This window comes from Theobroma cacao, chromosome 5, assembly GCF_053813885.1.
Source record: "Theobroma cacao isolate CCN51 chromosome 5, ASM5381388v1, whole genome shotgun sequence".
Lineage (NCBI taxonomy): Eukaryota > Viridiplantae > Streptophyta > Magnoliopsida > Malvales > Malvaceae > Theobroma > Theobroma cacao.
The window spans coordinates 34,380,786-34,405,594 of record NC_142643.1 but is presented as its reverse complement, the minus strand read 5'-3'; the positions used below and the strand labels follow the sequence as shown (position 1 = coordinate 34,405,594).

The following is a 24,809-nucleotide window of genomic DNA, read 5'->3' as shown; positions in this document are numbered from 1 at the left end:
CCCAACTGACCAAGAATGTGTAGGGCTACGAACCCTTACTTTCTAGGATGCAACTCCGAGATTAATTCTCGTCTTAATCAACTATTAACAAACTGTCATGAGCCCTGAAAAATGGATAGGAAGAGGGGTGAGATTATGATTACATAATCCCAGTGAGTAAACAGACACCATCTAAACTATCTAAAGGCGAGTAAATTGAGATGAATTAAAATATTCTTTTCCAATATATGTTTCATAACATGAATATTCAGTTTACTCAATTAATTAACATGGCTTATATATCTCACAAAACTTGGCTCCTGCCAAAATCATTCTCGCGGATACCTTCGTCAAGGTATCCCACTGAGACCACCAAGGTTGTTAAAAATTCATATTTCGCATAAAACACATTTTTCGTTGAACATCACAACCGTTCCTTGGCGTTGGCTGAGTCTCACTCTTATGTGGTGGTTAACATGAAGTGCACTCAAAAAGCCCACCTCAAGAGATACCCTACGCGTCTCTACGACCGAGGTGAGAATATAAAGGAGTTTATCGTGCCCCTCTAATAGGCTGATCCACGGAACCCCCCACCACTGCAGTAGCTAATCTTTAATCCACCAATTGATCAAATCTCAATGGCATAGAATGGCAATTACATTGCTAACAAATTTATCAAGGCAAAACAGACAGTTCATATTTTTCAACACAAGTATAAATTCAGCCAATCATGTCAATTTATCACAAGCCATCTAATTCAAATCATAATTTTACAACACAAGTAGGCAGTCTCCAATTACTCTATTTTCAAAATCAGTATTCGATTTTTCAGAAAATTTATAAAATCATTTTATAAAATCATAATTTCTCCTAAAACATAGCAATTTACCATTTAAACCCATTTTCCATAAAATCACACAATTGTATAAAACTACTCTAGATAATTAAGACGATAATAAGTTCACTCACAATATTAGGAGCAGAAATACTCCTATTTTCAGTTCACGGGTATAGTCCTTTACCCGTATCTAATGGCTCACCACCTAACCATAATCCATAACACATATTCCAATTAAATTGTGTCTAACAGTCATAAGATATTTCAGGCTCGATATATATGCATGATATGAAATGAAAAATGCACGGGTAGCCATCTAGACCCGGTATTGGCCTAAGTCGATTTTTCATCCGATAAATTGGCCAATGCGTCCAATTTCACTCCAACTTGCTTCATTTCTTTTCCAATCCCTCAATTCACCAAGCACAATTAATTAACACACAATTAGGTAAAATTTATCTTCACTTTTCTTCTTGGAACTTTCGGCCAACAATGGTACACTAACTCCGTGATTTTTCCTACTTAATTTTCTCTCCATAATTCATTAATTCCTACACCAAAAACTATTATTTCTTAATCAAATCACCTAGAATAACATCCCATTCTTTCTCATTATTCACTTAGAGAATTCGGCTATTGATGGGTTCCAAACCTTTGGTGGTTTTCTTCACTTGTTTTCATGTTACACATCATTAATCACCTAAAAACACTAACATACCTAAAAATCAAACCAATCCAAGATCATTCTCTCTCCATATCCATTTTGATCAGCCATGAATTCATCATGAAAACATGTAATTTAACCATGGAATTAAGGAAAAATGCATGGGTAAGGTAAATCACTAGTAAAATCAAAGAAATTTTACCTTTGCATGATCAAATCCTTGAATTCCAACACTTTCTCTTTGATTTTTCCCACCTAGGGTTTGTTCTTCCTTGGTTTCTCTTCTCTTCTGGTTTGGCTGATCACTATGGGAGAAATGGGCTTATTTTTTGTCTTTTTATAAAGAAATAATAAAATAATAAAAACATGACACATGGCATTTCCTTATTGGTTCAAATTTTAAATATTTGACTTTTAATTCTTTAGTTCTCTACCACACATTTCTCATGTTTATCCATTTGTATGATGAATAAAATCTCTTGGTCTTGACAAGTGTCGGGGGTGAAAATTTACCGATTTGCCCCCAGGGTGGCATAATTACTATTTCGCCTTTATACTCCAAATTATACCGAAATTAAAATTTTTCACTTTTAAATTTCAAATCATACTCCAATACTCAAATCATACTCCAATAAGTCAAATGGAGCCAAAAAATCTTTTCTAAAAATTCTCCTTTTATCCCCAAGTGGCAAATGATCATTTTACCCCTAGATAGTGAAAATTTCGGTTTGACTTCAAATTGATCATCGAACTCCGAATTACCATTTTGAGTCATCTCTGAACTGTGAAACTCTTAATTTCACCTTAAAATTCCTATTTGAACTAGTTCGAGGCTTAATCGACTTAATGGTACCATTAGAGGCAATATCGTCTTTTAACGATTCTTCAAACTTCCTAAATATGCAAACATTCTATTGGGTATGTAAATGACGTCGTAATTATTTTATAGAATAGGGTTTGACATGGCTCGTCCTTGCATGGGGTAATTCATGCCTCCCCTATGCTGTGCAAAAACCTCTCTACCTACCCATCTCTTATATCCCTCAAGCTGACTTTCTTAATTATTATATTTAGAGTCGGCAAAAACCAGCATACGACACAATTGAAAAAAAAATTCAAACGTATATATAAATATATAGTTGATGATGAATTTTTTTAAAAATAAATTAACAGAGTTTAAACACATACACACACATATATATATATATATATATTAACATTATCGTAGTAATCAAAATTCATAATGCAATTAATCATTCAATTTTCACTTGTATTAAAAAAATTGTAGAAGGAAAAAAAATGCATTTTGCAATATTTTTTTAGTATAAATCATCACTACAGCTGTTAAGTATAAAGCTATGCAAGGATTATTAAGCATATCTGATTTCTACTAGCAAAATTCTTTAGTTATTACAATTTGATTTTCCTTATTGAGTAAATGTTGTTATATTTATGATGGTTATTTATAAACCAAACGGGTGAGAAATCAATGATAAGCAAACGCCACTTTGTCCTCACTGAAGAAATTATTAATAAGAATCCCAACATCAGCGCCTATAGCAGCCCATCTCTTGAGATAAGTCAACAAATTCTTGCCGCTCAAGTACCCAAACTTGCCATGGAAGCAGCATCAAAAGCGATCCAGGAGTGGGGGCAACCAAAATCTCAGATCACACACCTCATATTTTCTGCAGGTTCGGGTATGGAAATTCCTGGAGCAGATCATCGTCTTACAAAGCTACTTGGCCGACCATCTGTCAAGAGAGTGATGATGTACTTCCAAGGCTACTATGCTGGCGGTACCATCCTCCGAATGGCCAAGGACATCGCTGAAAGCAATGCTGGTGCACGAGTTATTGTCATCATCTCTGACATTACGCTTCCTACTTTTCGTGCACCCAATGAACATAACATACCTTCGCTCATTAGCAAAGCGATTATGGGTGATGGTGCAGCGGCTATGATTAGGGGTGCTGACCCTAATGTCTTGAAGGAAAGACCACTCTTCCAAATTGTTTCCGCAACGGAGAAAATTATTCCTGACTCGGTGGGTGCGATTAAAGGACATATGCATGAAGCAGGCCATGGTATTCACTTGACAAGGGATGTTCCAAAATTGATAGCTAATAACATTGACAAGTGCTTGGCGGAAGCATTAAGCCCAAGAAGCATCAATGATTGGAACTCATTCTTTTGGATAGTTCATCCATTAGGGAATGCAATTCTCGACCAGATTGAAATCAAACTTGTCCTGAAAAAGGATAAACTTTTAGAAACTTGACATGTACTTAAAGAATTTGGGAACGTGAGTTCTACAACCGTGTTCTTTATTCTGGATGAGACGAGAAGGAGGTCCATGGAGGTAGGAAAGGCCACCACGGGCGAAGGTCTACAGTGGGGTATTTTGTTTGGATTAGGGGCTAGTATCACAGTTGAAACAGTTGTGCTGCGGAGCTACCCCACAAATATACAACTAATTCAAGGGAAGGAATAAGGTGTGCTATGATATGGTGGTAAGCACTTAGCCTTTCTATTAGGTGTTCCATGGTAACTAGTAACCTTTGCTTGATCGCTGTAATAAAAAAGTTTGAAATCTTTCAAGCTCATCATTTGTGGTTTTAAAAATAACATGTAGTTGCATCATATATGAATTATAAGCCTCATACTTTACATTATAAATATTCTTTTCAACTCCTGTCATCATTTTCACCAATGATACAGCTGACAGAAAGTCATCTGATAAACTTTAAAAAATCTTATCGGTTCACATGGACTGGTGAACTGGAAATAGCACATTAATTTAATTAATTTGCAAGTAGCACAAGCCAAAGTGTGAAACGCTAAAAAAATAATAATTAAAATTTTATTTGATTGTTACTTTTGATAATTGGTTTAGGTTATTTATTTTTTAAAAAAGTTTTTTTAAAAAAATTAATTAAAAATAAATAAATGACTAAAATACAGTAATGTAATTAAAAAAAAAAGAATAGCTCATTCCATTATAACGAGTAAAAACATCCTCACAAATCTGTCAAAATGGAAAAAGAGGAACGGTGGAGTATTGGTTCTCGCTTTCTAAAGAATTTTCCAGCCAAACTGTTGTACCACTTTAAATTAACTGGGCTCTTCAAGTAGGATGGATATTCCCAATGGAAGCTAGACACATCCTTGCACATCAGATGGCATCCCAAATGTTAAGCCCCGTTGCCTAAACTACAGCAAATAAGCCAAATGCAAAACATGTTCAACAGAGCAGTCATAACCGTGTGCCAGGCTTGCATTCGGATCTACAACTTTGGGCTTAGAGAATAACCTTGGCTTACGATGAAAATTACGAATTCAGAAATGCTTCCCAAATAGCAAAGCCTTTTGCCTTCACTCTATTTCTTACAGTATAAACAAAGCATTCACCTTTCTAACTCAAAGGAGTTGCAGCCACATCCTGGGAAAAGAATGACAAAGCGGGAACCTGTACAACCCCACTCCACGCATATCCTAAGCAATGCCCGATAAATGAAGCAAGCCTCAAAACAAAATATATGGGAGTGGTGATACTAAGCTGAGTTTTTCACAGATATCATGCTCCAATTCAAACAGTCTCAAGCACTTTTGTAGCATTCTCCTCATCTATCTAATATAATTGTTCTATATAACAAAGTAAAAGCATGGATTGTATATTCTCTTATAAATTAGTATAATTACAATTTTAATCATTCAAAAAATTATTATTTTCATTTACAACCAAATGCACTATCTACCTTTTACTTTCCAAAGTAAAAAATAAATAATAAAAGTAGCGATGAAAATGAAAATGGGATTGAATATTTTCCAATTAGTTTGCAATCATTTGCAATTTGCATCATTTTGTTTGGGAAGAAACAGAATTATCATGGATGTTTACATTACTTTCTTTTTAATTAATTTCATATCAATTTTTTGGTTAAATTATGCAATTGATCATTGTAGTCTACAAAAATGTATAAATTAAGTTCCTGTATAATAATTTGTGTAAATCGAATCCTTATACTTTATCAATGTGTTAATCTCAATACTTAACTCTAATACCGTTAAATTTAACCTTAAGTATGTTGATGTGGTGTTTTAACTAAATTAATGTGACACTTCTAGTTGACATGATATTGACTATGTATTGATGTGACATAACATCATAATCGTTGATATTTATGTTAATGTGGACATGATAAAAATATTTACATGACAAATGTTGACGTGACAAAAAAAAATAACAAAAACACTTTAATCCTAAATTGAATGAGATTAACATAAAAATTAAGAGAGAAAGAACAAAAGAAAAGGAAAACAATCCAAGAGGGAGAATCAAGAGAGGGATAGTAATGTTTGCTTTTGAATATGAGATTGAAGACAAGGAAAGCAATGTGTTTTAAGGGTTAATGGGTTTTATTTTTGAAGATTCAACTTGTTTTGAATCAGCATTTTTTGATTGAAGATTAGACTGGTAAATAAAAAGATTTTGTTACAATCTCATTTAATTTGTTTTTTTTTTTGGCAAAATATTGCATTTTAAGGTTAATTGGTTCTCTTTTTACAAGAAAAAGATTGAATATTTGAAAGAGGAGGGAACGAAATAAAGGGGAAAGAATCAAGAGGGACAAATTGAATTTTCAACAGGTTAGTCCAAGAAATATGGTGCAATTTGACTTATTCGGTACAAAAAATTGATGTTTGTGACCACTTTGAGGTCTATTTTGTCTGTCACTAGTATTTTTTTTATTTAGGGTTTACTATCTTTGTTTATTGCTTTTCGGTGTTTTTTTTTTATAACTTGTTATTTTTTGGTTGAAACCATAATTGTCTATTATTTACTGTTTATAAACTCAATTTGATGTTAAGTAAAGGCAAAACTCAATTTGATGTCCAATGCCAATAAAATACCATAAACAAATTTTACTATTATAAAACCAGTATAAATTCTCGAAAGAGTTCTTTTTTTAAATGGACCCTACGCATAACTTGTTTTTAACAATAGGCCTCTTTATAATTTTAACTGTTTTTAGCCAAGAGAATTAAAATTTGGACAAAATTACCTTTAATGAAATCGACCCTCCGCGTCTCAACCCGAAACCTATTAACGGATCAAGTATGTTTAAGTCTAAGCCTCAAACTAACTCATATTTTTTGAACTTTCCTCACTAGACTATTCATATATGGAGTATTCCTTACCACAAAAAAAAAAAAACGCTTAAGCATTTTGAGTATTTTGGAGTAGTTTTTGATACATGAAGAAAACTTGTGAGCGTTTTGAGCATTTTTAAGCATTTTGGAGTGATTTTTGATATATGAAGAAAAATTTTTGAACATTTTGAGCATTCATATTCGTTAATTATGTTGTTAAATAGAATATGGTGTATCCTTTGAAGTTGTTGATCTTGTTAAATGGAATTCAGTAGTTTTGATGATTTTTGAGAATTACATGACTAGTTTTTAAGCATTGCGTGATTGACTTTGGACATTGCGTGACTGACTTTGGACATTGCGTGACTAGTTTTTGATAAGGCATTACGTGACTAGTTTCTGATAAGGCATTGCGTGATTGACTTTGGGCATTGCGTGACTTGTTTCTGATAAGGCATTGCATGACTAGTTAATAGGCATTGCGTGACTAACTTTGGGCATTGCGTGACTAGTTTTTGATAAGGCATTGTGTGACTAGTTTCTGATAAAGCATTGTGTGGTTAGTTTATAGACATTGCATGACTTGCTAGTAAGGCATTGTGTGACTTGTTAGTAAGGCATTGCGTGACTAGTTAGTAAAGCATTATGTGACTTAGGCATTACTTAAAAATCAATCACGCAATGCTTAAAAATCAGTCGCGCAATGCCTAAAACCAATCACGTAATGCCTAAAAACTAGTCATTCAGTGATTAAGTTACGAAATGCCTAAAAACCAATCTCGTAATACTTAAAAACCAATCTAATCAATTTCAATTCCTTAACTTTGGGATTCTATGAATAAACCAATAAACTCAAGAATCTAAAACACGTACTTTTTTTTTTGTTAAGCCATGAAATTGTGCATTTCATAAAAGATAGGTTACAAAACTCTATAACCCTCCAAAGCAAGACAAAATAAATCCCTATCGGGAGGGCCTTGCTCACTCCCCTTATGCAAAAACAAAATATACTCCTTTTACAAAATATTTCTTGAACAATTTCAATTCAAAATCCCATAAAAAAAATTAAAATTCCTAGCAAACATGCTTAACAATCATCCCAATTCCAGACACAACAAAACCGTGAACCACTATAAAACCCATCAAACATACTTTAGCTATTTCTTTTCCCTAAGCCCATCATCTTAACCAATCTGATCCAACTCATCAACACAAGCATCTCCATCGCAGCACATGTTTCGAAACAAGTCATCACCATAAAGCATCCAATTACCAAATTCATCATGCTGCCTGCAATCATCATAGAAGAGTAAAATTGTTGTTCATCGTCCTTGAGAACCCCAAGATCCACTATCTAAAAAAATAAAACAAAATAAGAAAGAACTCGATGTCATCTCCGAATGGTGAGATAGACATTATTTGATCAGAGAGAGAAATCGAGATTTAATTTTAAAATTTTTGTCTGGATGGCGGGATAGAGAAAACTGAAACCATTTTAACTTGTCTTAAATTGTTTAAAGGGTATTGTTGTCAAGTCATGCCAAAAATTGACTAAATATAGTTAAAATTATAAAAAAATTATATTTTCGAATTGAGCTTATGAGGAAGGTTATTTCTCACAATTTTCTCTTCTCGAAAGCTATTTATACCTCTCGTAGTGAATCACCTCTGAAACTCAAGTTGGTTAAATTAGAACCACTTGTTTGACATATTGTGATCGATCTGTTATGTTATAAAAAGAAAAACCATTAGGAAGCTACTGTTTAAAGTTGCCAAATCCTAACAACTGATCAAAGACACTACAAAAAATTTGGCTATTTCCAACGGAAATTTTCGTTGGAAATAGGCCTTTTTCCGTTGGAAATTCCGTCGGTATAAGCCTTGTGGGTAATAGTTTCCGTTGGAAATTCGTTGAAAATTTTAATTTTTGCCATTTTTTTTAAAAATCCGTTGAAAATTTTCAACAGATTTCCAACGAAAATTCCGTTGGAAAGAAATTCCGTTGGAAATCCTATTTCCAACGAAAAATTCGGTTGGCATTTCCAACTAAAATTTTCGTTGGAAATATGCTTTCCAACTGAATTTTTCATTGGTAATAGTTTGACCTATTATTTTTATAATAAATTTTTTGAAAAAATTACCATTTTTGTTTCCGATACTAAATTTAACTCAGCATTCAACTTTAAAATATATTAAATAAAAACACATTACAAAATTGAGATTCAAGTCCTAACATCTAATTATAAATTATCCTTAACACACAATATATAATATAGTTTGATACATATGAATATCAAACATAACATCCTTAAAATTTATCCAAGTGTTTGCTCTAAAAATTATACATCATGTGAGGGAATTTTTTTCTTACTTGTCAAGTTTTGAAGGTCCCGCATCGCAAAGGGCTGAACGCGCATTACTCATGAACATGGTTTCCATACGTGCCATAAATTCACTCATGCCTTCCGCCATCACATTTCTCATTTCTTCACGTATTTCCCCATGTATTTCCTCACGTATCTTATTCAAATTTTGTGCAAGATTTTTCACTTTTTCTTCCAATGCATTTGCGAAACTGTTAAAGTTTGAGTTGAGAGGGCCACACGTAGACTCAGATGTTGCTATATTGGATTGTGTTCCAGTTAGTAAAGCTGTCGTAGGGACACGAGTGCCAAACCCATACACATGAGTGCGTGTAGTCTCCTTCCCTCCAATTGTTTCAGTCCAAGCATGTGCATCGAATTCTGGCTGAGAAGATGACTCATCGCCATACTTCTGCGATAGTACAGAATTATACATTTCCTACATAAAAACCATCATTAATGATTAATATTGAAGTAGAACATCAACTTAGAAGAAATAATCAAAATTAATGAATTTTTACTTACACTCGTAGACTTGGACTTGTTATCAATAAAATCACCATGACCCCCTGAGCGCTTATGAGTACGGTTGAAAACTTCCAAGAAGGTAACATCTCATTTCAGCTCAATTGCCTGAATTTATTAACAATTGTATTTAGTCAATCGTAATCGATATATATAAATATTATTCTACATATATATAACATGTATAGCAAAATCGAAATCCAATATATATGTAAACAATTTAAATGAAATTCATGGGAAAACATACATATTAATTCTGAGTAACATTAATTCTAAGTAACATTAATTCATACCATCCTTTTTGCATGAACCACAAATGGAATTGAACCGCCAGTGTGCTTTGGAATGCTTCCTTCTTTTGGCATTAAACGATTTTTCCTTGCTTTTCGTGATTTGTTTTGCCACTCTTCTGTACCCCATACTGTATTGATCAAGGTGTCCCATATTTCATTTGTGATCCATTCTCTCGACATACCTCTGCATTCTATAATGTTGTTAGTTTTAGCTTCAATCATTACTCTGTGCCTTTCTTCTGAAAGCATGTCTCTTAATCGATCGGAACAAATTTTTTCCCATATGCGTCGAACTACAACATCTTTATTTGCAGACCAAACACACTTTCCCTACAACATAATGTAATACAATAATTAACAAAGTTATACAAATTAATGGAAAAGTGTACGCTTAATAAATAAATAACAAACATAATACCTGAAATTTTCTAAACATTAACTCTTTCATTTCATTAGGGACTTTCCTCCATGTCGACCATGGACTATGAAAGTGATTTTTGATGATCCTTGTTATTGTAGATGTGACCCCTCTCTCGAAAAAAGTGCTTGTAAAATATTTCAAATAATTGTATATATTAAAATTAAAAAAATTATAAATTGAGTTGAAAAATATAACAAGTTTAACAAGATAACATACCTATCCCCAATAGGAGTTATACGCAGTTTGTCCGATGGATCTACAAGAGTTTGTAGTCCTACACTAGGTCCCCTACCTCTTGATCTTAACGATTCCTCATTTGCATTTCCACTAAGATCAATAGATGGGGATCTTGTAATATCATGTGTAGATGTTTCCTTTTTTACTTGCTCTGCAAATGCATCGTACAAAGACTGTGTCTCAAATGGCGCATCAGTATTCTACTGCTGCACCTGTTGTGGAATGGATATATCATCACACGCTTGGGAACTTGTAAGCACAACCATACTCCTCGTCGCATATGAAGACCTAGGTCTCGGTTTTGATTGCTTCCCTTTAACCATCGTTCTTGCAATTTCCAACGTATTGTTAAAATCCCATTAGCAATTATTATTAATATGATTATTATTATAACAGAATGAAAAACATCAATTCACAGCAATGACAAATATAATTCTTAAAATTTAGAAGCAAAGCAACAATTATATATTAACTAATTTCAACATTTAAATCTTGATTTTAACTCAAACGTTCTAATTTTACATCATGTCAAAATACTTTAATATTATAAAATTTAAGTTCAACAATACCGTAAAAATAAAATATTAAACCAATATCTTATGTGGATACAATCATCATTCACTTCCTTATTAATCAAACTCATGTTCTGCATTATTATCACTATCATCATTATAAGTTTCACAATCGTCGTGTTCCACATGATCTTCATTTTCATCTTCATCTTCGTATTCATCTTCATCTTCATCTTCATCATCATCTTCATTATCTTCTCTTTCCATGTCATCTTCTTCATCTTCATCTTTATCGATATCATCTTCTTCATCCTCAATCGATAGATTAACCTCTTCAAAATCACCACTCGCTAACTCTGTTAAATCAACTTCCTCTGATTGAGTACTAGTAATTGAATTGGACACATCTTCTTGGTATACTCCTTCATTCAAATCACTTTGATTTTCTCTATCACCACTAATAGGAATTTGAAATCTACTCCTAGCTTTTGTTTTAAATACTGCCCACCAATCACGTCGATCTCTTATTCGTGATGGATAACTACTATAATAAACTTGGTGAGCTTGGGCAGCTAAAACAAATGGTTCATTACTGGCCAGTATTGAGTTGTAATTGACATCAACAAGACCATGCAATCGATCTACCTTTATTCCTTTTTCAGTATCAAACCAATGACACTTGAATAGAACAACTCTATTCCCTATACCAAAATACTCCAACTCGATTATATCCACTAAGATGCCATAAAAGTCACGCTCATAATCATTGTAAAAACTTCCTTTTATGCAAACCCCACTATTCATTGTCTTACGATTTTGGCCGTAATCTAAGGTGTGAAACTTAAAACCATTTACAAAATATCCACTGTAACACCTTATCATACGTCCAGGACCATAAGAGATTTCAATTAAATGTTGGTCTATTTCCTCATTATGCTTGCAACCTACAAGGATATTTTACAAGAGAATAAAATAATAAATTACATAATAAAAAAGAAATGGATTAATTAAAAGTTCACTTCTATGTTAAGGAAACTTACATAATTTTTAAACCATTTAATGAATCTCGCATCACATACTTTCTCCAATTCTTCTTCCGAAATTTCCACAACATCTCCCTTCACAATTTCATCAAATATCCTATTATAATATCCACGACTACGTGATTAACTTCAATCTTAATATAGGGTATTAACAAGTTAAAAAAGTAATGGTACTTACTTTATATATGGCAGCATCTCTTCACAATTCATTAAAACATATAACTCAGCAGCATAAAACTCATCCTCATCTAAAAATCGAGATTTATCACATGAACCAAAAGCTCACCCTGGGTGAGTGAAAATTGAAAAACGACCCATAGAGTCCACCTCTCCCCCATCATCATTACGTGACACTCGATTTACTCTTGTTCACACAGTAGGTTCAAAATACCATGAGCAGAATGAGGAAACTTCCTCGATAACATAAGCCTCACATATAGATCCTTCAACAGAGGCACGATTTTTTACTTTCTTTTTCAACTGTTGCAAAAACCTGACAACCACAATATTCATCAATCTTATGATGTACTTTTAACTCTTCAAAATAAATATATGAAAACAAATAACAATTATTTACCTCTCAAATGGATACATCCATCGATATTGGACGGGTCCACCAACCTTGGCCTCATAAGGTAAATAAATCGACAAATGCTCCATCGAGTCAAAGAAACCAGGAGGAAACATCCTCTCTAGTTTGCATATAGTTTCACATATTTTTCCTTGCAACGTTTCCATATGATCAATAGGTATTTCAGTTGCACACAAATCCCTAAAAAATTGAGATATCTCAGTAATTGAATCCCAAATTGTTTGAGGTAGCATATCACGGAATACAATTGGGAGCAATCGTTGCATAAAAACATGACAATCATGACTTTTCATCCCATAAAATTTTTCATCAATCTCATTAACACACCGAGAAATGTTCGATGCAAAACCATCTGGTAATCTCAATTGTTTAACCTAAGCACAAACATTTCTTATTTCCTCCTTATTTAATGTGTAAGCAGCCTTGGGCTTGTACAGTTTTCCATTATTTTCCACCAATTCCAATTTTGGCCGCTTGCAATACACCTTTAAATCTTGTCGTGCCTTTATTTTGTCCTTTGTCCTTCCTTTAACATCCATCACTGTGTTGAGTATATTCTCAAAAAAATTACGTTCAATATGCATAACATTTAAATTGTGACGAATAAGAAGTGTATGCCAATAAGGTAGAGACCAAAATATACTCTTCTTCACCCAATTATGACAAACACCATATCCTAAACTCTTTCACTCACCACATTTTGTTTCGAATGGGAGATGAGGAAGCTCATTCAAACGTGTCAATATTTCTGCGCCTGATAATCGAGGAAATGGTAAGTCATGTTCAACTTTTTTTTTAATAAATTTGTCTCTCTGCCTCCTAAAAGGATGATTAGCTGGCAAAAATTGCCGATGACAATCAAAGAAACAAGGTTTCCTACCATGTTCCAATATGAAAGATTTAGAATGTTCCATGCAATATGGACATGATAATCGTCCATGTGTACTCCACCCTGACAACATACCATAAGTAGGAAAATCATTAATTGTCCACAATAATGCTGCCCTCATATGAAAATTTTGTTTCCTATATGCATCATAGGTCACAATACCTTCTCTCCACAATAAAGTCAACTCATCAATCAAAGGCCTCAAGAAAACATCTATATTTTGACTTGGACTTTTCTTACCCAGGATAACCATGTTAAGAAATATATATTGTTGTTTCATACACATCCATGGGGGTAAATTATACACACAAAGCATTACCGGCCAAACAGAATAAGGCTTGGCAGTAGATCCAAAAGGGTTGAAACTGTCAGCACATAACCCGAGTTTTACATTTCGAGGTTCCATTGCAAAGAATTCATGTGTGCGGTTAAAGTGTTGCCAAGCCTCACCATCAACAGGGTGTCTAAGGAGTCCATCAACACTGTGGTGTTGCGCATGCCACGTCATATGTTCAGCAGTTTTACATGACATATAAAGCCTTTGAAGCCTCGGTATAAGTGGCAAGTAACGCAAAATCTTGTAAGAAATTTTCTTATGCCTTCTCACACTTGAATTCCTCTATTTATATCGAGGATGTCAACCTACCTGACAATGCTCAAATGTAGCGAATCGCTCATAAAATAACATGCAATTGTTCTTACACGCATCAATTTTGATATATCCCAAACCAAGCTTTGCTACCTTCTTCTTCATCCTATAAAAGTCGATAGGTAAATTCTCATCAGATGGGAACATATTATTTATTATCTCCAACAGTCGATCAAAACATGATTCACTCAAATTGTACTCCGCCTTAACATTTAACAGTTGCGACACAACTGAAAGCGTTGTGTGCTTTGTGCAACCTACCCACAAAGGTTCCTCTGCATTGCTTAACAAAGAGTAAAAGGAAGACACATTTGGATTGGGATCTTCTTCCACAAAGCTAGAGTCATTTTCAGAACCATGGTTGAAAGCAACTTCGGGATGCATAGCATCCCTAACCATTCTAGTATATGGATTTTCTATTTCATCTTCATATGTAGGTTCTCGAAAAGCAGCATCTCCCTCAAATATAAGGGATGGTTCAACTCTAGATCTACTTCTTGATGATTGTCCAACATGATCTTCCCCATGTAAACTCCAAATTGTGTAAGCCCTAGTAAAACCACGGTTTAGGATGTGTTCTGTGACTTTATCTTTATCTAAGAACTTATTGTTACTACATCGTGTGCAAGGGCATCTAATTTTATTCTTCCACATAAATGTAGTCTTCGAACATGCGAAATTAATAAATTCAGTAACTCCATTTACAAATTCAGCTGTAATGAATCCATTATGTAATCGACAGTACATCCAAGAGCGATCTCTTGACATTTTATAATCCTAAGTATCATAGAATATCATTATTAAGACTAATTTGTATTGATGGAAACAAAACAATTTGTTAAACTCTACATTCCAATATGTATTATATTTATATATATATGTGTATATATTCAAAATTACATATATTTTGCAAAGTATCCTTTATAGTATAAATTATTACATACATGAATTATCCGTTAAACCTAGGAAAATGGTTTATATTTATTAGGATAGCATCAGATTGAACAACATGAGTATTATGGACGAGTCAAAATATATGTACTATTATCCGTTGGAAAGGCTAATATCATTTATATATAAAATTGAAGTTTAACAGGGGTGGTCAGTTCTCAAATACCAACATTTAATTGCTTGTGTGTTTGTCTTACTCACCTCAGAAATTAGACCAAAACCCAATCTCGTTTTGAAGCAGACCAAACACAAGTTTGATGCTTCCAAAGCCGACCTTAGCCTTTGACTGAAGTTAAAGCAATGAAACGTTTAGGCTTGTAACTGTAAATCAAATAATTAAAACACAATAACATCATTAAAAATACATAGGGCGCATCAATTGATAAACAAATCTTGATAAACATCAAATAAACAAGATATAAAAAATTAATCCCTAGGGCTAGGAATGTCAACAGCTCATGTACCTTATAATTTTCCTAAACCCGAACCCTAACCTTGTAAAAACTCAACTACCCTAACCCTATTAACTACTCGAATAATTTTAAAATTAATACCCTAACCCTAACTCTATTACATTTTTACTACCTTATAATTACTCTAACCCGTTTAAAAATCTGATTATATTAACAAATTATTAAATTATTAAAATCTTCTTTATATAATTTCTCAATGTATACCCGAATCTGTATACATATACAATAATATTTATCTACGTATTTCATAAAATTAACTACACATTAATTTTTCTTCCACAAAAAAATTTAAATTAAAATTTAAATAATCAAAAACAAATATTTTAAACTTAAAATTAAATAACTAAAAATAAATATATGGGGAACCAGACAACAGCATTATCACCAAATTCACAAGTCTAAAAGTACTAATTGCAATCTGGGGTAATGAAAAACTCTCTCGTAAACTAAGGACAACATCGACATTGGCATGTAAAATTAATTCTTAGGGTATCAATTTTCAGAAACATACAACCATGGTTGACACATCAAATCTTATTTGCATAACAGTTATTAAGAATGAACCTAGTTTAACAAAATCCTATACCAAAATCTCAGTTGGGGAATAACAATGGCGTGGGGCTTGGGGCGACACAGAGGCAGCCAGCAGGGAATGGCTGTGGCTAGGCGACTGGGGAGAAAATTTAGATAAACCGATGAAAGAGTCGAGCGTGGCGTGGTAGGCCGGTAACTAGGGAAGAACAAGGGCGTGGAGCTTAAGGAGACACCCACGCAGTCGGCAGACCTTAGTTGTGGCTGGGCTGTTGGTGAGAAAAGGCAGATCAACCGATGAAAGACCCGAGCTTGGCGTGGTAGGTTGGCAGCTAGCTGTAAAGACCATATTTTTTATGTTAAAAAAATTAATAACAATAATACTTAACTAATAAAAAAAAATACTGTCAGGGCGTGGACGCCCTGCCAGTACCAATATCACCACTACAATGCCAGACGCACAAAATTCGCGTCTGGCAGAGTAGTGGAATGAAGCCTCGTAGAGACCACAACCCATCAAAATTCACAAGTGTAGCATAGGGGATCCGAGGGCCAAAAACTCAATTGTAAAAATTCCTAAGAATCCCTAGCAACCTAAAAACACACAAAGCCAAAATCAATTCCCTAGTCTAGCAGCCAGAAACCTCAATCCACAAACCAAATAATACCAAACAATACCCAAAAAAATCTGAATATGAAAAAATATATACATAGAGAAATAGAGCTTTGAGTGAAAGGATGCTAACCGTCGGTGGGAGTTTAGGGAGTTTGGGGTTTGTGCCGTCGATTTTAGAGAGAGTGTTGGGGCATCAAGCTTGCCGCCGACAAAAGGAAGAAGCGAGAGAGAGAATATCCGGGTTGTTGTGCCGCCAGTTCTAGAGAGAGCTGGGGCGATTCGGCCTTGTGTCGCCGGTTGGAAAAGGAAGAAGTGAAAGAGACAAGATCTGGGTTGTTGTGCCGTCGGTTGGAAAAGGAAGAAGTGAGAGAGACAAGATCTGGGTTGCTGTGCCGCCGGTTTTAGAGAGAGCTGGGGCTTCGGGCTTGTGTTGCTGGTTGGAAAAGGAAGAAGCGAGAGCCTACCAGATCTGGGTTCCTGTGCCGTCGGTTTTAGAGATAGCTGAGGCTTCGGCCTTGTGTCGCCGGCTGAAAAAGGAAGGCCTTAAGAGAGAAAGCTGCAGGTCGGGGAAGAACAACCAGTGAAGGTGTCAGCTGAATGAGGGAAGGAGTGGCACCCGAGTAGAAGAGAAGAAAAAAAGGAAACAGAGGGTGGGGTGGAATGGGTTTTTAATTTTTATTCCTTTTTTAATTATTTTAACATAAAAGACTATTACATAAATATTTAACATTTGGATTAATGTGCTAAAAACACATTTTGCTATATAAATTTTATAAGTATTAAAATTATCATTTTCATAATATTAATATCAAATAAAAAATAAATATATATTAAAATGTTTATAGTGTATCTAAAAAATAGTAATTATGTTTTTTTAAATAAATCGAACTTATATAAAACATACTTATCAAAAGACCTTATAATTTAATTAATAATCATAAATTTATTGATTATATGAATTAATTTGTCCTTATTTACATGAAATTTAAAAAAATTGCTAAGTAAAAAAACTATTCTAATCTCACAACTTCTTTTTAAATAATTAAGTTTATATATTAAAGATTTATATAAACAAAAGTATATATATTATTTAGTAATTACTTTATAATACAATAGTAATTATATTTTTTACAAAAAAACATAATATATAATATAAAATGTATGTGTTAAAAGACATTATAAGTTTTATATTATAAAGTATATGTATTATAAGTATTATAGTGTATATACGAAAGCCGTAATTATATTCTTTTTAAATTAACCCAATGTATATAAAGTATAGATATTAAAAGATCTTACAATTTAATTAATAATTATAATTTTACTAATTATATGAATTTGCTCTTAGTTACATGAAATTTTAAAAAAATAGTTCAGTTTCAAAACTATTATAATCTCACAACTTTTTTTTAAGATAATTAACTTCATATATTGTAAATTTATATAAACAAAGGTATATATATTATTTAGTAACTCATTTATATAATAGTAATTACAAGTTATAGTAACATAATATATAATAGAAAGTGTATGTGTTAAAAGACATTACAAGTTATAGTAACTATAAAGTGTGTGTATATATATATATGTGCGATTTGGATCCTATTACATTAATCATCTAAACTTCAATTTACTATAACCTTACATAAATTATATCCTCACATATATATATATATATGTAGACCCTTATTTAATATATCTCATATTATTTATCGATTTTTTTCTTAAATCATAATTGTTTGTATATATATATACATTAAGACTAATTTCTATAGCTCTCGGTCAGAATTGCATGAGTATATAGATATAATAAAATGATATTTTTTAAGCACAAATATTAATAAGTTTATTATAAAACTTCAATCTTAATTTACATATATTAGCTAATTACAATTAAAACGTAAATAAAGTAATATATACTTTTTAATATGATTTTTATATCTTATCATGGTTTTTTATAAAATATAAAATTTTACATAGAAATTTTTTTCAATTTTGGAATAATATAACATTACCCTAATTTGGTTGTATTAATCAATATTGTATGATTCATTCAAGTTAAAAAAATTATACAAAATTACTCAAAGGAAAACATATTTAAACAGAGCCCAAAATTTTACTTTAATAACTATGTATTTGCTTAAAGAGATATCTAAATTTTTCTGAAAAAAATAATTTTTAATTTTTAAAAAATGTTAATTATATAATTTTTTAACATTATTATTATTTCCAGCGGAATTTTCCAATGGAAAATTCCGTTGGAAAGTTACAATTATCATTAACACTTTTATGCACTAAAAAGGCTATTTCCAACAGAATTTTCCAATGGAAATTCTGTTGGAAAGTTACATTTTTAATATATCATCGACTCTTTATATGTTCCAACGGATTTCCAACGAAAATTTCCGTTGGAAACTGTAAAATGATTGTAAAATTTTTTTAAAAGTTTTATGTTCCATTGGAAATTCCAACGGAATTTTTCGTTGAAAATCTGTTGGAAACTGTAAAAAGATTGTAAAAACTTTTTTAAAGTTTTATTCTCCAACGGAATTTCCAACGGAAAATTCCGTTGGAAACTGTAAATATTACACAATTTTTTTTTTAGTTTACAGTTCCGACGAATTTCTAATAAAAATTTTCGTTGAAAATCCGTTGGAAATATTGTACAAGTCAAATTTCCAACGAAAAATTTCGTTGGAAAATTTTCAGTATAAATCCGTTGAAAATCCATCTGAACAAGCAATTAAAAATTTTAACTATACTCCGTTGGAAATTTGTTACAAATCCATTGAAAGTACAAGGATTTTTTGTTGTGAGAGTTCTGAAAGAGTTGCTGTTTGGAATTTCTCGTGTGGATGTCTCCGCATACACATGAACGACATCCTCTCTACCTTGTGGTCATATGAAACATTGGCCTCTAGGATACTTTGCAATTTCAGCATCAATGGCATTAATTTCCATCCTCTCAGTGGTTCATTTAGTTGCCAATTTTTAAGTTAAAATGGCATTTTTTTGGGATGGTAGGCCTTTAAATTCGGCGCCCTTGGAGTAGGCCTATAGATATTTGGACTGCTCCGTCTCTGTATTTCTTGTATTTCTAGTAAATTCGTAAATTTAAAGACAAATTCATAAATGCAATCTCAGAATTCATGAATGTCTCTAACCCAGTGAATTATTACAGTGTATGTTAAATAACATTTTTCTTATACATGAGAAATTGTTAATGGTTATAATTGAGTGTATACATTAAAAAAAAAGACAATTAATCCTATGCTTTACCTTGCTATTAACATCTATATTAGCTTAGTTGCTATCCAAATTATACATAAAATAAAATATTCTTTCCAATCTCTTGCCATCTTTTCACCAATGATATAGTTGATAGAAAGCCTTCAGATAAACCTCGAAAAATCTTATTGGTTCTTATGGATGGATGAACTGAAAATAACACATTAATTTAATTGATTTGATTCACAAGCAGCACAAGCCAAAAGTGCTAAACGCTAAAAAAAATACTAAATTAAAATTTTATTTGGTTGTTAGTTTTGATACTTGGTTTTGGCTATTTATATTTATTTTTTAAAAAAACAAAAAACACAAGCATAATTAATTAAAAATAAATAAATGACTAAAATGCAGCAATAAATCTATATTGTTCTATATATAATAAAGTAGAAGCATGGATTATGCTCTTATAAATTATTAGTATAATTATAATTTTAATCATTCAAAAAATTATTATTTGCATTTATAAACAAATGCACTATCTACCTTTCATTTTCGAAAGTAAAAAATAAATAAAAATATTAAAAGCAGCGATGAAAACGAAAATGGGACTGAATATTTTCCAATTAGTCAGCAATCATTTGTAATTTGCATCATTTTGTTTGGGAAGAAACAGAATTATCAGGGAAGTTTACATTCCTTTCTTTTCAATTAATTTCATATCTTTTTTTAAAAACATATGATTCAGATTTAGATAATGACGGGTCTCTCTCACCACCCCATAAATTCTAGTTATTTCATTTTAGAAAACGAATATGTAACTTTAAAACCTCCAAGTTAAAATTTCAAATTCTAGCTACTAAAATATATTTTTTGATATATACTTATAGCCTCTAGCTTTGGAATATCAAAATTTGATTTTACGACCAAAAAGAAAATTCCTATGCCACCCTGGGGTTTTGAATAAGAGCTTAGGTTTAGTATCTTGGAATAAAAATTACATTAACTTGGATCCTGGCAACCTTTTAATACCAAAATGTCCATTAGCTTTTTCATTTTCTAAAATAAAAAAAAAAAACAGAAGAAAAGGATTTTGAACCTACTTGCTATGAGGCCATAAACGATCAATTTATTTATTTATTTTTAAACTTGAAAGTGACTTTTAGGTACTATGTCAACATCCTTGAGGGCTGGTGAAATTTTTTTTACGAAACTATTAATGAAGTTATTAATTTTCTTTAATTACATTATTTATTAAAGTATAGTATACAGGACTGAAATTGATGAAATTATTTCCGATGGGCTAAAGTTAACATTTAACAGAGGGGATCCCCACAATTTTAATTACGTTACACATGGTAAATTCTTTTTGTTTAACTTTTTAGATTTCTGTACTTCTTACTTGTGTTTGATTATAGATAAGATGAAGTTGCAAATTTGATAAAAACCTTGGAGCTGTGGATGTTGAACTAATTGAATCAATTTCCAAGGAGCTTAGACTACGTCCTTGGTGCTTGGTGCCATTAATCTGTGAATGAGAGTTGTAATCATCTATTAATCAATTGTTTTTGTAGTTGGATGTTTTGGGTTGAAATGGTGGGATTTGGTAGGCTGCCTTTCAACTTCTGTCAGTCAATTTGCGTAACGATGAGATAATCGGGTGTATGACGAAGATCGACTATGATACTAAAACGTGTTGCTGAAATGAGAAACTCAGCAACCTTTTGCATGAAACTAATCAACTCCCAACAACTAAATATGATTCTAATTAAATACGTGTCTCTATATTTTGCTAGTTTCACCAACTTTTTCTATCATTTTTATACTATTTAGAGATATGCAAGAAAAAAAATCCTTTGGACTAAGATCGATGAGGAGAGAAACAGCTAATAATCATTAACTGAAGAAAGAAGAAGTAACCATTTGGCAAAGTTCCTTCCTCCAGTCTTTGTAGGTGTGTAGCCGGTAATGAGACAAATTAAGCATCTGAGATCATAACTAATTAATGTAAAAATGAATGCTCAACTCTTTGTTTCCCCACTGTTTCCTTTTTTAGACCTACAGATGAAGTTGATAGCCTAGCTTACAAGGAAATCCACATCTTCTGCAGCTATAGACTTGGTATATAAATCAGCCGTACACTATTTCTTTATTCATCACTTTCCAGGTTATAGTTCTTATATAGGAACCAGGTTGACAGCAATGGCTTTACCAGAGAATTTCGGAAGACAAAAGCAAGCTCAGAGTGCAGCAACAATCCTTTCCATTGGCACGGCAAATCCGGTGTTTTGTATTTCTCAGATTGATTACCCCGATTACTATTTTAGAGTTACCAAAAGTGAGCACATGACACAATTGAAAGGGAAATTCAAGCAAATATGTAAGTGTACTGCTTACTAATATGTAATCATAGATGATACATAGCATGGAAAATAATGGCTCATATATATATTCATCTATCTCATGGTCTAAGAAGTCTAACCATTTTGAGTAATTAGTGTTAAAGAAGAGACAATTATATAGTCAATTTGTCTTTTCCTGGTTTCTTAGTACAAATTTATCATCGACATATATACATATCTGAGTTCTTCTAGTTCGTCAGATTTAATTAGTTGTAACGGTTTGATGGTTATTGTAAGCGGTCCAACAGGTGAGAAGTCAATGATAAGGAAACGTCACTTTGTCCTTACTGAAGAAATTCTTAAGAAGAACGCCAGCATCAGCACCTACGACGACCCATCTCTCGACGCACGTCGAGAAATTGCTTTCGCTCAAGTTCCAAAGCTTGCCATGGAAGCAGCATCAAAAGCAATCCAAGAGTGGGGGCAACCAAAATCTCAAATCACGCACCTCATATTCTCCTCACTTTCAGGTATGGACATGCCTGGAGCAGATTACCATCTTACGAAGCTGCTTGGCCTACCATCATCCGTCAAGAGAATCATGTTGAATTTTCAACCCTGCTATGCGAGCGGTACCATCCTTCGGATGGCCAAGGACATCGCTGAAAACAATGCTGGAGCACGCATTCTTGTTGTCAGCACTGAGATCTCAATCGGTGCATTTCATGGACCCAATGAACATGACATAGCTTCGCTTATAGGTCAAGCAATCGTGGGTGATGGCGCGGCGGCAATGATCGTTGGTGCTGATCCTGATGTCTTAAACGAAAGACCATTGTTCCAAATCGTTTCGACAGCACAGAACATCATCCCTGGCTCAGGTGGTGCAATCGAAGGACATGTACGTGAAGCAGGGTACAGTATTCAATTGTCAAAGGATGTTCCAAAACTAATAGCCAATAACCTTGAGAGCTGCTTGTCGGAAGCATTAAGCCCGATTAGCATCAATGATTGGAACTCGTTCTTCTGGATAGTTCATCCAGGAGGGAGTGCAATTCTCGACCAGATCGAAATCAAACTTGGGCTGAAAAAGGAAAAACTCCTAGCAACTCGGCATGTGCTAAGCGAATTTGGGAACATGAGTGTTGCGTGCGTGTTATTTATCTTGGATGAGATGAGAAAGAAGTCCTTGGAGAAAGGAAAAGCCACAACAGGTGAAGGTCTAGAATGGGGGCTTTTAATTGGTTTTGGGTCTGGTATTACACTGGAGACAGTGGTGCTCCGCAGCTTCCCTATTACTATTACCCATCCGTGAACGGCTTCACATTTCCATGATTCTCCATAAACTAATTATCCATATGGTCATCAGTAAGTAAGGCGTGTCTTATGCTACCCAAATAAGCCCTGCTTGATCATTGCAATAAAAAGTTTGAAATCTGTCAAATTGATCATCTGTGATCTTAAGTCGTTCAGAGTTTTAATTAAGAATTGCTTTGCTTGCATAGCTTCTGGATTTGGATCGTTCCCTCACTATTTTTATCAAATAGTAATTGAACCAATTAAGCGGTGTTATCTCATATTTGTTAATTTTTTTTTAATTATATCCAAGAAAAGTTACCCCTCCTCACTTGTCCATTTGTTTTAAGATTGGATGCTTGTCATAATAATAAACCCCTAGGTTTATTATGGTACTCGTGGTTCTAGATTAATTCTAAATTAATGAGGACTTCTAAGTAAATTTAACTTCGGCCAATGTACATCCTTAGATTTGTAAATATTAATATTCTATTAATTTTATTGTTATTGTAGAACAGTCAATTATAGGTTATTTGGCTATTTTACTTTTTAACTAAAATTAAATTAAAATTTAATTTTAAAGAAGCCAAAGCCCAAATGATGGAGGAGTCTCCCGCGAATTTTTTATTTTTTTAGAGTTTTTCTCAAAAATTTTACTCATGTCATATATAGGTATGTGTAGATATAAGAAAAACCAAACCAGATCAATTATCTATCTAAACCAAATACAATTTGAATAAAATGATTCGGTCTAATTGATTCAAAATGTTTGATTCAATTGGTTTTTTTGTCGGTTTTCGGTTTTGAAATTTTTAAACCAATCCACCCAAAAAATAAACTATTTTTTATATATTAACATATATAATATTTTTACATATATTAAGAAGAATTGATAGTAAACTTAATTAATAATATACTTAAAATATATTAGTTTATTATATGTACGTATACAAATCCTAATCATAACAATTTAATATTAATTCTACATATTTATTTATTTATAAATCTGTATTATTATGAAATACATGTTATATATTTTAAATGATATAACTTATGTGTTAATAGTATAATATATTATAGTAAATATCCTATATATTAATATGTTATCATTATTACACTTTAGTAATGTTTTGTATTATAAAATATTATAAATATATATAATTGTATTAATATTATATATATATATTTAAGTTATACATAAGCATTACTATAACAT

General features: G+C 32.5%; 2 protein-coding genes and 1 pseudogene across 3 annotated transcripts; 2 read left to right on the top strand and 1 right to left on the bottom strand.

The window, feature by feature from the left end:
- The first annotated feature begins 2,959 nt into the window (after positions 1–2,959).
- Positions 2,960–4,160, top strand: LOC18598874 (chalcone synthase pseudogene; annotated as a pseudogene).
- Positions 4,161–13,307: 9,147 nt separating this feature from the next.
- Positions 13,308–16,631, bottom strand: LOC148762805 (uncharacterized). Its single transcript, XM_088806633.1, has 5 exons — positions 16,548–16,631; positions 16,170–16,450; positions 15,312–15,396; positions 14,253–14,936; positions 13,308–14,129 (listed from the first exon to the last, which is right to left on the bottom strand). The coding sequence occupies exons 1-5, from the start codon at positions 16,629–16,631 to the stop codon at positions 13,308–13,310; spliced, it is 1,956 nt and encodes a 651-aa protein (XP_088662759.1).
- Positions 16,632–22,112: 5,481 nt separating this feature from the next.
- LOC18598875 (chalcone synthase-like) lies at positions 22,113–23,808 on the top strand. 2 transcript variants are annotated; one of them, XM_007028593.3, is made up of 2 exons: positions 22,113–22,335; positions 22,606–23,808. In XM_007028593.3, the coding sequence occupies exons 1-2, from the start codon at positions 22,158–22,160 to the stop codon at positions 23,610–23,612; spliced, it is 1,185 nt and encodes a 394-aa protein (XP_007028655.2). In that variant the 5' UTR covers positions 22,113–22,157; the 3' UTR covers positions 23,613–23,808. The 2 variants fall into 2 exon arrangements, with proteins under 2 accessions (XP_007028655.2, XP_088662515.1); XM_088806389.1 differs by having other exon boundaries at positions 22,132–22,238.
- The last annotated feature ends 1,001 nt before the right edge of the window (positions 23,809–24,809 follow it).

Excerpts from the sequence above, each read along its gene's own strand:
- LOC18598875 (XM_007028593.3), top strand. The coding sequence starts at position 22,158 with ATGGCTTTACCAGAGAATTTCGGAAGACAAAAGCAAGCTCAGAGTGCA. Across the intron at positions 22,336-22,605 it reads AGGGAAATTCAAGCAAATAT|GTGAGAAGTCAATGATAAGG; the intron begins GTAAGTGTACTG and ends GCGGTCCAACAG.
- LOC148762805 (XM_088806633.1), bottom strand. The coding sequence starts at position 16,631 with ATGGGTTGTGGTCTCTACGAGGCTTCATTCCACTACTCTGCCAGACGC. Across the intron at positions 16,451-16,547 it reads GCATTGTAGTGGTGATATTG|CTAGCTGCCAACCTACCACG; the intron begins GTACTGGCAGGG and ends TGGTCTTTACAG. Across the intron at positions 15,397-16,169 it reads ATTCCCCAACTGAGATTTTG|TCAAAGGCTAAGGTCGGCTT; the intron begins GTATAGGATTTT and ends CTTTAACTTCAG.